The sequence below is a fragment of the Mus caroli genome, unplaced genomic scaffold (assembly GCF_978045245.1).
Source record: "Mus caroli unplaced genomic scaffold, Mus_caroli_1 scaffold_4, whole genome shotgun sequence".
Classification (NCBI taxonomy): domain Eukaryota; kingdom Metazoa; phylum Chordata; class Mammalia; order Rodentia; family Muridae; genus Mus; species Mus caroli.
Window position 1 is genome coordinate 100,941,923 of NW_028227259.1, and position 13,108 is coordinate 100,955,030.

The 13,108-nt window shown below is 42.7% G+C and overlaps 1 protein-coding gene across 2 annotated transcripts in view; it reads left to right on the top strand.

Moving 5' to 3' along the window:
• Positions 1-13,108, top strand: part of Anxa3 (annexin A3) — a 56,537-nt gene that overhangs the window by 36,124 nt on the left and 7,305 nt on the right. For both annotated transcript variants that reach the window (XM_021162527.3, XM_029477951.2), the window contains exons 7-12: positions 1,048-1,127; positions 4,535-4,591; positions 4,879-4,972; positions 6,545-6,640; positions 10,558-10,616; positions 12,919-13,041. In XM_021162527.3, the coding sequence (XP_021018186.2) occupies positions 1,048-1,127; positions 4,535-4,591; positions 4,879-4,972; positions 6,545-6,640; positions 10,558-10,616; positions 12,919-13,041 (509 nt within the window). The remainder of the gene's footprint in view (positions 1-1,047; positions 1,128-4,534; positions 4,592-4,878; positions 4,973-6,544; positions 6,641-10,557; positions 10,617-12,918; positions 13,042-13,108) is intronic.

The window sequence follows — 13,108 nt, forward strand, 5'->3', positions numbered from 1 at the left end:
GCACCCACATGGTGGATCAGAAAAATGCAACTTCAGTTCCAGAGAGGCCTGATCCCTCTTCTGACCGCTGTCAGCACCAGGCACGTACAAAGTATATTTACATGCATGCAGGCAAAACACTCACACACATGAAAGAAAACAAATAAATCCTTACAAATAAAAATACTAGTAAAAAGTGATCACAGTTTACCACTTGTCATGCAAAAGGGACTACAACTAGTATATACTAGTGTATACTAGTGTATTTGTATACTAGTATAGCATATAATATATTAGTTTATAGTATAGTATACTAGTATAGAGTATACTAGAATATGTGAACACAAAGCTGGTATTGGCTACTTTTTTATTTCTTTCTTATTTTTTGAGCAATATTAATATAATCTAGAAGTAATTCTTAAGATGATTTCTTAAGATGAAGGTTAGATTCAATAAAACAGAACAATAGCGTGGCTCACACATTATCAATGTTAATTCTCTTATATGCAGAGGTTGACAGATTGACGATTCTATGTCTATAGTATCTCAAAACTTTCAGTGCCTCAGGCCCCACCCTTCACAGTGATGGACAGGGTCAAAGCATTGGGCCTCAACCCACAGAGAGGCAAAGGATAGGACAACGGTGGTTATGGCTTCCCCCTTTAAATAGACTTCCCAGAAAATCACTCACACCTGCCTACAGGTGATCCAGAACTTAATAACTGGGCTGCACCTCGCTTACAGGACACCAGGAAACCAGCTTCTGGCTGTTTGATTTACCTCTGCTGAAGGTTAGGACTCTCCATGTGAAGGAAGAGTAAATGTGGAAACCTAAAGCCTGACCTGGGTATTCCTCAAAGCCATTGTCAGATAAAATGAACCACAATTCCATCCAGAACCACAGTTCTTCCTGTTGTTTGCCTCTCACCACACCCAGAGCAATGCCTCCATCCCACACTAGCAGAGCATCAGGAAGTTAAGCACAAGGGACACACGGTCACTGCCCTCTGCTCTGCGGTGGTCTGTTTTAGTTCCTCACTACTTAATCCCGTTCTTATTTGGTTTCAGTGTATAAGAAGAGCCTCGGTGATGACATTAGCTCTGAAACGTCTGGAGACTTCCGGAAAGCTCTGCTGACTCTGGCAGATGTAAGGTTTGACTGTTTATTCTCTGCTTCCCCTCGCATTCAGGGAGTTCACAGAACCTAGGACCATGAGATTTTCACTTTCTGTGAAATGATTCGTGCGCATGACATTTGCTTTGCCATGATCCATAAAACATTTAACCAAGATCACAGAAGCATATGTGGCGACCTAACCACAAAAAAAAAAAAAAAAAAAAATGTCTTGGTTGGCTCAGATCGGTCTACAGATTACAAGTGCTTCCATTGAGATTCACAGTGTGCAGTTCTGATGCACCGCCCACCTAAGCTCAAAGTTGCTCATTTTCCACCATGCTTGCTCTTTAGAACATACAGAATTCTTCTGGTTTCCAAAGAATATCCATTTGTTTAAGTTAAGTGAGAAGAAGACATAAGACTATCATAAGAACTAGGTAGTAAAGCCAGGAAAATGAATGATCTGTTTCAGGACTTTGTCCCCAATACCTCGGAAGTGATACTATGTGAGCACATGAGGCCACTGCTCACCTTACTTGGAAGGCTTATGATTTCGGTAACCTCAGGAGACCAGGCAGGGAGCTGCATCAGGTAAAGACACTTGCCATTAACTCTGGCAACCAGGGTCCAATTCCTGGAACCCACAGAAAAGTGGAGGGGGTGGGGGGGGAAAAGAGAGAAGAGATTCGCCTCCATAGGGTACTCCTCTGACCTTCACACTTGCACTGTGGTGCTCCCACCAAGCGTATACATACTAATAAATAATATGCATTTTTTTTAAAGATGCTAACTTTGGGGCTGGAGAAGTGGCTCAGCAGTTAAGTGGCTGCTCTTCGGAAAGCAAAGGTCGGAGTCTCACCCTCACATGTTGGCTCACAATCTCTCTTCAGCCATGTGTGTATGGGTATCAGGCACACATACACACATACACACATGCACGAAAAGTACCCACATACATTAAAAAAAAAAAAAACAAGGTGGTAAAGTCAGGATAAGATTTATTCACAGGCTTGAGTAAGAGAGGACATGATTAAAGCCCCATCTCGTTGACTTCTTGCAGCTGATTTACACAGCTCCTGATGTGTGGGGAAATCCCAAGAGGCACAGTATGTCCTCTGAGGCAGCTCTTGAACAGTGAGGCTTTAGGCAGCTTGGAAATGGCATCGTCGTTATAGCTTCAGGTGCTTTAACTGCTGAAAACCTCAGGAGGGTTGAAGCTACAAACCCAAGGCAGCGGCAGACGTGGCCTCCTCGATGTGTGTCCTGCTGCACATCCTCGTGTGTTTGACGTGGGCTCACCCACTGTACGCAGGAAGAATAACACCCCAGGGCTGGTTTTGGATCAAGCAGAACTGGACCCTCCTACTGCCTCATGGTTTTCTGTATCTGAACAACTAACTTTAAGCTTTCAGGAAACCGTGCTCGTACCTGTGACGCTGCACTTTAGGTAGATATTAACCCCGTGAGGTGTTGTGAAGAGTAGGAGAGAATGAGAGGTGCTGGTTGCATAGAAATCAGTACTTTCGGGTTCACTGGAGTGTTCCATGGATTTTAACAGATCTATAAATGGACCTTCCATTAGAGTTTCATGCAGAATAGTTCCACTTCTCCAGGAAGTCTGTCTTCTGCCTATTTATATCACTCTTTTCCTCTCCCTCAGAAACCATCCTTATCAATCTACTTCTAGTTTGCCTCTTGTGTAGTGTTCAGTAGTTGAAGTCACTCACCATGCAGCCCTTTCAGACCCGCTTTCAGCATTGACCCATCTGCTGTTCTGTGTGGTCAGGATACTGTCTTTTGATAGTGACACTTTAGGGTTTTTGTCTGTTTGTCTGCCTGTTTGTTTGTTTGAATGAGTGAGTTTCTTATAGTGAGCAAAAGTAAAGAACTCTCAAAAGTAGCTGCAGAAGGATAAAACAGCTCTATCAAATGGGATGCATCCAGCACAAATCACTGCAGTATCCCAGTTGAAAGAGTAACAAAAGGTAGCAACATCAAACTGGTGACTGCAAAGATCCAGTAGTGGTTCTATGGGGAAAGACAGTTGAACAGAACTTGCCCAGTGGAGCTCTGGAATGAGAGTCATAGGTGAGTACAGTGTGCCTGCCGGCGAGGCTGAGCATAGCGTGCCTGCTGGCGAGGTTTCCAAGTAAAAGAACCATCAGTGAGTAGCAAAGATAAGAGAACATTCTCAAACCAACACTTATACCATCTATCAGAAATGACTGGATGCCCTGCCCAGTTCCGGGTAGGGCAGTATTCTCTCTACAGTGAGCTTCTGCCCTCTCTTTCCCTCCATAGGCATTGTGATATTATGATATTATAATATGATAAACAATTGTCACTGCAGATGGAGATAAGTTTACTTCGTAGCTGTTTTCAAGGACAGCATGTCTTATCACACTTAGCTGCTTGCTGTTTTTCTCCCAGTTACAAAGTCAGGGGGCCAGCCTGACCCAGGACAGGGGCATTTGGAAGACACGTGACATACACATGCCTGAGCCTGAAGTTGGAGGGTCAGTCCTGTTTCCAGAGCCAACTGCTTAGTGATATAAAAAACATATGTCATTTTACCAACATAATGGATATTGCATATGCCTGTGATGTTTCTCTATATTTTTTTTCACAACTAACTGGTCAGCTGGTGCTTTTTTTTTAACTGAATAATATTTTGTTGTATAAACCGTTTTATAAGTTGAAGGGCATCTTGGTTGCTTCAAAGCTTTGTCAGTTATAAATAAAATTCAGTTAAATATTTATTTGCAAGGCTGTGTATGGACATGTGTCCATCTTGCTTAGATAAGTGTCAAAGTGCAGAATTGCTGGATTGCACTGTAAGAATAGACCTAGCAATGTAAGGAGCTGCTGGAAGGTCCCTGTAAGTCCATGTGCCATTTTATATCCCCATGAGCAAAGAATGCAGAGTTCCCGTTGTTTCCACTCTTTCCCAGCATTTAGAGTCGTCAGTGGTTTGGAGTTTAATCCTGTTAACAGATCCTGCCTTGATTTATAGTCCCCAGGGACATGATGAAAACCATCTTTCCATGTTTTCTAGCTGTCTAAACATCTTCTCTGGTGAGATGTCTCCTTAGATCATTTTCTTAAAACTGGGTTGTTTATTATCTTCTTCCTGAGTCTCAAAAGTTCTTTATATTTTTTGCTTATTCGTCTTTTATCAAGCATGTTTTGTAAATACTTTCTGCCTGTGCCTCATCTTCTCATTGTAACACCTTTGAGTTTCCAGAGGAGCTGGAGACTCCAGATTGTGTACCCTGCTACACTGACTGACTATCAATGGCAGAGACAGACTCAGAACCAAGAGAACATGATTTTTCTCTGCTACATAGTCTGTATGGAAAACCTCCCAAGATGAGCTGGTGGACGGAGAACTGAGTCCTTGCAGGGCTGACCTTGCTTTTCTCATCCCTGCTGCTTTAGGGTAGAAGAGATGAAAGCCTCAAAGTGGATGAACATCTGGCCAAAAAGGATGCTCAGGTCAGTAAAAGTCAGGAGAACAGCCCTTTTACACCTACCACCACCCATGGCTCTGCCCTGGCCCTGTCCTCTCCTGACCTGTCTGAGGCAAAGCCTGGAGACAAGTGTCATCCAGCCACTGTAGTGTCAAGCTTTCACCATTCCCTCCTCCGGGTCCTGTATTTGACCTTCAGATTTGATTGGCCTCTAAAATCGAATGAAACTCCCACTCTTCTCATTCCATCCCTTCAAATAGAGAAAGAATTGCATTTCTGTTGACACACAGGGATTTTTCCATTTGTCAACAGATCCTCTATAATGCTGGTGAGAACAAATGGGGCACAGACGAAGACAAATTCACCGAGGTCCTGTGTCTACGGAGCTTTCCACAGCTGAAACTAAGTATGTGTGATTCAAGTCTTCTTGGCTCTGTGTTGTTTTTGCAAAGGTCTTTGTAGTTTATGTAGAAACATCTTAGGAGACCAAATGGAGAAGTTGGATTTTAACTAGGTAGCACTGACATTCTCTTCTGTTTTGCCCTAAAAACTTAGCAGGCTACCTACCCTGTGCATAGCTCTAGATGAGAACGAGGAAGACAGGGGCAATCCTGCAGAGAGCAGGAGCTGGTTGCCATGCTTCAACCCAAGCTCTCCTTGGCTCGCCACCTTCTGAAAAAGTCAGGCACTGCCCTAGCTTTCCCTGGCATTGATTTGATTGATTGATCTTTGTTGATTGATTCATGCTGTGAACAGTGGCTTCTTTCTGATATGAAGGGTAATGAGGGTGGGGGAAGAACCAGCTCTTCTTCTGAGACCCCTGAGAGAGTCCCACCCAGCCACTCACTCAGGAATCTCCCTGAGCTCTTCTACAAGTACCCAGAGCTCCATTCAGTGGGATTATATTCTGACAGTGGCTGCCAGGTGCCAGTTTAGACAGCAGCTGCAGTGCAGGACCAACCTTATGCTGAGCTGAGAAAGCAGAAGGGTGTTGCTGTGACTTTTAATTTTGAAATCTGCTTCTTTCACTTGGACAGTGATTTTTATGTGTAATGTATTAGTGGTTTTCTCTAGGTCTTTGTTTGAAAACAGAGCAGTAGGGTGACCCCCTGTATAACTTTGCCAATTTTCCATGTTTCAAAGTGTGTTGGATGGCTGGCTCATGTTTTTACTCCTAGCAGAGGCAGGAGGATATCTGCAAGTTCTATGCCAGCTAGGGCTACATGTGTGAGACCCCCATCTCAAAACAAAAGAGCAGCAACTAAAACCTCATTGAAAAAAATGTACTTGGCTTATGAAATCTTATACACATGATGACATAAGTATATTGATCAAGACATATTGATGGCTTCTGTGAAATAGTAGGTGTGAAGTGGGCCCCCGTGCCTTATGAGAAAGACACCCTTTGCACAAGAAAATCCAAACTCTCCTAGACAGGGTTAGTAACATGGCTCATCAGGTCAAGGCATTTGCCACCAAGTCTGACCACCTGAGTTTGGTCCTAGAAACCCACATGGTGGAAAGAGAAAACTACCTTCTATAAGTTGTCTTCTGACCTTTGTACATGCACATGCATGCACACACACACACACACACACACACACACACACACACTATGTAAAATTAATATTAAAAATGTTTTAAGAAAGCTTTCCAGTTACCATTCTGCAGCTGGTAAAGCACTTCTGACCAGCTAGTACCACATTGCTTCCTAGAACTGCTATAATTTTGCAATAGATAAGTTATTTGTCACAGAACATTTTAAGCTCTTTTAACTGCTTCAGGCTGGAGAGAGGGGAAGGGAGATCACTGGAGAAATGGCCTAAGGAGTTCAGTCTTCATTGTGTTCAACTTTTGATGGCTGCTGAGGTTTTGAGCTTGCCCGTTGATCTGCTACATCTTATATTTTAAACTGTGAAATATATTCTAATGTGGCCCTCTGGGATGCTTTAAATATTTTTATGGTGCTATTTTTTAGCATTTGATGAGTACAGAAATATTAGCCAGAAGGACATTGAGGACAGCATTAAAGGAGAATTATCTGGACATTTTGAAGACCTGCTGCTGGCCATAGGTAAGCCCTTGAGTGTTAATAAATGGAACTGTTTGTACTTCTTTGAAGTCCATGTCAAGGTGAGCTAATTATAAGAATCTGGACTAATCCATCTCTGTGCTCCTACAGCCTCCTGCATGGCACAAACAGCTGTCTACACAAATACTGTTAAATAATACATGGAGAAGTTATCTACTTTTAAGTTTGTATTTGGCTTGTCATTGTGTTTAGATTATACTCTCTTTTGAGAGCTGAAATATTACAGTCTACTGGTATTTTTTATTGAACCTTGTTCAAACTGAGTTTTAATCAATTTGGTATTCCACTGTACTTTGTTATCTCTGGAAGATGTCAATGGAGCCAATCAGAACTATAGATCACTTCCTCTTTAGTTGAGTGATTGATCAGGTGGGATTCGGGCTGAATCCATCCCCATATAGACACATAAATTAGTTAGTGGTCAGCAATGCTGTTGTACAGACAATGAAGGCTCACAGTTTGCTCTTCCAGGCACTAAGACAGTGCTTCAAAAGGAAGATGAGATCAAAGCATGAGGCACAACTCAAAGTCAGGATTCTTGACCTCTTTAGTGAAGAGTCAAAAAAACGCATGCATGTGTCTCTGTCTTTGCCTGTCTCTCTGTCTCTCTCATACACATTCACAGAGAGGTGGGGATCCAGTCTAGTTCTATGGAGGGACACTGGAGAATTGACTTCAGAATTCCATTGGGGAATGCCTAGACAGTGAACACCTTTTCACCTCACCAGTGGGAAGTCTTTTCCAATACCCACTGTCGTAATTCATGCTACCTGCACTAAGATCACCTCGGGTGATCCCTCAGGTTAATTTCCTCTTCCTGGTACCAGAGAGTCATTCCCCAGATGCTAATTCCCATCTCTGAAAAGTGACTCCTAATTATGGTGCCTTTACTTTTATGTTTAAGCAAATTCTTTATGCTGGGCACTGTGTTCAACCCTTCACACATGTCAACTCATCTAAACCTTTGACAATCCTTCAAAGCAGGTGTAGTAGTAATTTTGGCTAAACCGCTCTGTGCTCCTGGCAGATCACACTCCCAGTCACCCGCCAGATTCCTCTGTGTAACTGAGCTGTGGCTGTCCTGGACTTGATTTGCAAATGAAAGATACACACACACACAAGCTTCCATCCTGTAATCCTGACCTAACACCCTCTAATTTTATATTTTATCTTTGTTGCCCTATGTAGTCAGGTTTCTATTCCTGCACAAACATCATAACCAAGAAGCAAGTTGGGGAGTAAAGGGTTTATTCAGCTTATACTTCCACATTGTTGTTCATCACTAAAGGAAGTCAGGACTGGAACTCAAACAAGTTAGGAAGCAGGAGCTGATGCAGAGGCAATGGAGGGATGTTACTTACTGGCTTGCTTCCCCTGGCTTGTTCTGCTTGCTTTCTTATAGAACTCAGGACTACCAGCCTAGAGATGGCACTACCCACAATGGGCTAGGCCCTCCCACCCCTTGATCACTACTTGAGAAAATGCCTTACAGCTGTATCTTATGGAGGCATTTCCTCAAGGGAGGCTCCTTTCTCTGTTATAACTCCAGCTTGTGTCAAGTTGACACACAAAACCAACCAGTTCATCCTAATACCTTCTGAGCAAGCCACCTAGTCTTTGATGCCCAAGATACTTCTGGGCAGCCCTTCTGGGAGCTGCATTCCTTCGTACCTACATTTTGGATGATTTTCCTTTTGTAGCTCTAAATCTGACCTGTCTGCCTCAGAATCCTGGTGATTCTCCTTGCCCTCCTTCCAGTTCCTAGCCAGCACAAATCCAAGGGTAATGCCTCAGTCTACCTACCCAGCCATTGGCCATTGACTCTTTATTGATCAATCAAAAACCAATTGGGGACAAGGACCTTCAGCGTTTAAACACCCAGACTCCCAATTTTGGTTCAAAGCATTAGAACCAATCCCCAACAAGCAGGTTCATCCCCCTGGTGACATGGTAAACCTGGGGCTCAGGTGGATTAAGTGACTTCCTTGGACCAAGGGCATCTGAGTTTGTGAGATAAGTTGATAAAGGTGTATGGTCTTAATTTTAATGCTTGCTCAAGATCAGGAGCAAATCAGAGATTAGGAATCTATAGCAACTTACAGTTTGGTCAAGACAATAAAGATGGTAGGAAAATAGGCAATTGTGAACTGTTGGTAATGGTTATAATTGAGATGGTTCCTCCTCCAGTTTCCCTTCCTATGTTGTATGCAAAAGTAAGTTCCTTACTACTGAGTTACTCTACTGCTTCCCTTATTTTCAGATACAAAGAACAAACCTTATACCTGGGAACATAAAGAAAAGGTAGGGTAAAGGAAAGGAAGGTGCTGGGCAGTAGTGGCACACGCCTTTAATCCTAGCACTTTGGAGGCAGAGGCAGGCGAATTTCTGAGTTTGAGATCAGCCTGGTCTACAGAGTGAGTTCCAGGACAGCCAGGGCTATACAGCGAAACCCTGTCTCAAAAAACTAACTAACTAGCTAACTAACTAACTAACTAACTAAGGAAGGACCATGATTAGAAGGAGTGTGTATATCTAGTTGTGGGAAGACAGAGGAGAAGCTTAAGAAGATTTAAAAAGAGAAAGGAAAAGACTCATGATGGTTTTGTCCAAATCTTAAGAGTTAATGTTTGTTAAAGAAAGTTTAGTAGTAGCAGTAGGAGTGGTTGGTTTCTTGTCAGACATCTTCATTTCTTAAGTTTTCCTTAAGTCATTATAGTTACTTTCCTGTTGCTGTGAGAAAAAAAAATATACCATCACCAGGTAACTTGGAGATGGGCTTATGCTTCTACCGTCCACATTGGAAAGAACATCATGGCAGCAGGCTTGCAGGTGTGGCAGCAGGAACAGGAATGTGACAGCTTACATCTTGAACTACAGCCAGGAAGCAGAGAGACCGAACTAGATGTAGCTCAGGGATTTCAACTCTCCAAGCTCGCCCACAGTGACATACTTTCTGTACCAAAGCCACACCCCCTAAACCTTCCCAAACAGTGCCACCAGCTGGGAACCAAGTGTTCAAATGTCAGAGTCTGTGTAGGACATTTCTCACTTAAACACCACATACATACGGCAAGTCTTTGCCTTGCTGTATGTAAGTGTGTAAGCCACTAGAGGGGAAATCAAGGCTTTTTCCAAGACCCCAAACCCATTATTACATTCATCTGCTCACCTATGGCCAGACTTCTGCCTCAATCAGATGCAAGAACACTAAAACAACTGTGCTGCATGAATAAGTGTGTCCTCTATACACTTTACTCTTCCTGTCTGTTTCACTTTAGCTCAAAGAAAACTAATTTATTTATGTTTTTGTGAGTTTCCTATTTCTGGTTTTTGTTTTGTTTTGTTTTGTTTTTGCCTTTTGATGACAAAGATTTGGAAGACTATAATATATTTTTAAATGGATAAACTCAAGTTTTAGATAGTTGTTCCAATATAGTTAATACCACTAACCTATACATCCTAACCCAGTCATTTTAAAGGAAAATCTATCTGTGCAGAGGTTTGGTTTTAAGATGAGGTTTCATGCCTTTTTTATGTCGTGAGCTATTTGTAACCACATCTCCATGCTCATTAGTAGCCCAGCCTATTCATTGGTAGCCAAAGATGTTGAAACCGAGTTGTGGTACACCCCAGGGAATTATCAGCATAAAATGAGGTACACGACGTATCAGAGATGTGGAGATGACTCAGACATGTGGGAGCATCTTTGGCACATAATTTTATTTTCCCCATGGCTGAAGGTAATTACTGTTTTGAATTTCTGTGTAAATGTGACATCACAGGGCTTTGTAATCCAGGATTAGCAGCTTTTCGCTCTTTGTGAGTAAAATTCAGGAGTGAGATAGATTCCGTTTCTATTCAGTGAAACTAATCACTATTTTTTTTTTAACAATAAACAGTTCATTGTGCGAGGAACACTCCAGCTTTTTTGGCAGAAAGACTTCATCATGCTTTGAAGGTTGGTCTGGAACTTTCATATTGTACTCATAGACAGCATCCCTCACAGAGAATAAAAATACTGTTTAAAATTGATGGGATGTTATATTTCTTTTCTACTTCAGTGAGTTTCTTCATGAAGCTAGTTTTTATACTAATTTGCCTCAAAGTATGGTAATAAATGCACCAGCCAGGGTAGAGGGAGCTGATAAAGTGTTGGCTACATAATTTCCCTCACTTCATCTGTGTAGGAAGTAGAACTTGTGGGGTGCCGGACCTCAAACAGCCCCTGAGATGCATGGCCTCTCAAGCAGCCTTATTGCACAGGAACCCAGCCTGGTCAGCAACATGTGTGCTCTTTTTAATGACATGTGTTCTCTTCAGGTCTTCATCCCTACACCCGAGCTTAGCTCTAAGAAAGCACTTCCTCGATTCTTTAATGGGCATTTCCTGTGGCTGCAAACGTTATGTCCAACTGAATACTTTATTTCCCTCACCTCAGGCCACCACCAGTCCTGGCTCCTGTGTTCAGGGACCTCACAGGTTGTGCTGACCAGAACTGGCCTTGCTCAGCTTTGGACACTGAATTCTGCCTCCTTGGCCTTGTTCCTTCGGTCTCAGCCACCTCCACCTTCTTGCTGTTCCCAGGTTATTACTGCTGTCCCCACCTGGCAACTTTGTGTTTGTTGCCCTCATTTACCCAGTCAACTGGCTCTCTCTCCATCACTCTGCATTCTTCTGCCCTGTGTTTTCTCCTCATTCTTATTAATATTCATTAAAATAATCAGATAGTTTGCTATCTCTGTCTAGTAGAAAATAAACCTCACGGGGACAGAATCTATTCACTGCTGTATGCATGGCACAGAAAATAATGTCAGGTACACAGTACACGTTCAACTGGTATAAGTTGGAAACATCACTAAACAGACCCAGCATTCACTTAACAGCTACCTTGAAAGTTTTCGCTCTCTTTCCCCATTGTTCCAATGGTACATCATCACTTTGACCATCTACCCACAAACACCTCACACATGCTCTCTCCATATGTGAACATTACTTCTGCTGAGGCCACGACCATCCTCTATTGCTGCAGACATGTCCGTGTGGGTTGCAGAGACTTTCCTCTTACCCCTCTGTCCTCGTTCTGTTTCTCTCCTGGAATCTGTGCTTCATATTGCAAACGGACAGTCTATGAAAGCAACCACGAATAAAATGTGATCTCAGCATTCTTAGTTTAAAATGTTGTGACAGTGCTCAACTTTGGGATACAGTTGGAGTTTCATTTCATGGTCAGCGAAGTCTAGATTTTCCAGATGCATCATTTGCTGTTGTTCATTATTTATACATCCTAAACTTTCACATACTTCATACACAGACACACAGAAACACAGACACACAGACACACACAGACACAGACACACACATACACAGAGAGAGAGAGAGAGAGAGAGAATCCTTTACTAGAGCATTCTTTGCTTTCTATGCAAGCCCATCCCCTTCCCTAGTGCATCTATTTCCTGTGTCTTGATGCCTCTGCCTCAGTTTCCCCAGTGCCTCACCATCCCAGCATACCCCTAGCTGATGATTTAGGCTTCACTGCAAATGTCACTTTCTTAAGCAGGCCTTTCTAATCTTTAGTCTTCCCCAGGTTCTGTTAAAACTCACCTCTATAGAACCTGGTATCTCCTATCTGTCAGACTAATTTTAAATAACTTTTTATTTAATGATTTTTATCCTTTCATTGATCACTTGGTACATGTTTTGATCATATTCACCCACACATCCAGTTCCTCCCAGATCCACTCCCCTACTCCCCTTCCCTTTCCACCACCCAACTCTCTCTCTCTCTCTCTCTCTCTCTCTCTCTCTCTCTCTCTCTCTCTCTCTAAGGTCAATTTAAGCTGCCCAAATATTTTTGTACCTGTGGCCTTTCACTGGCATATGGGTAACTAATCGGGGGCTGGACTTCTAGAGGAAACTGACTCTTCCTGTCCCAGCAGCTAACAAATGCCAGTAGCTCCAAAGTTCCTCCGTGCTAGGGTTTGGTGTCAGACTCATTTTCAATGGCCTGTTTTGTAACCTGTATCTGCTATAGAACTACAAGCTCATTAGGGATACTTCCTCTTCATAGCATGGTGAAGGCTCATTACAGGGGCGCAACACATATTACTTTAATAAATGAATGGTAGAGTTTGGTGCTAAATGAATGAAGAGGAGTTGCTGTGGTTGGATATTCTGTTCACGGCCCTCTTATCTCTTACAACTGAATGAATATCTGCGTGTCATTGAGTAACTGGTGAGGTCTCATGGTCCTTTCTTCCCAGGGTGCTGGAACAGATGAATTCACTCTCAACAGAATAATGGTTTCCAGATCAGAGATTGACCTTTTGGACATCAGACATGAGTTCAAGAAGCACTATGGCTACTCTCTATACTCAGCCATCCAAGTGAGTCTCCTGTGGAAACAGCAAGGCATGGTTCCCCTTCTCTACTCACAAACTTTCTGTCATGAGC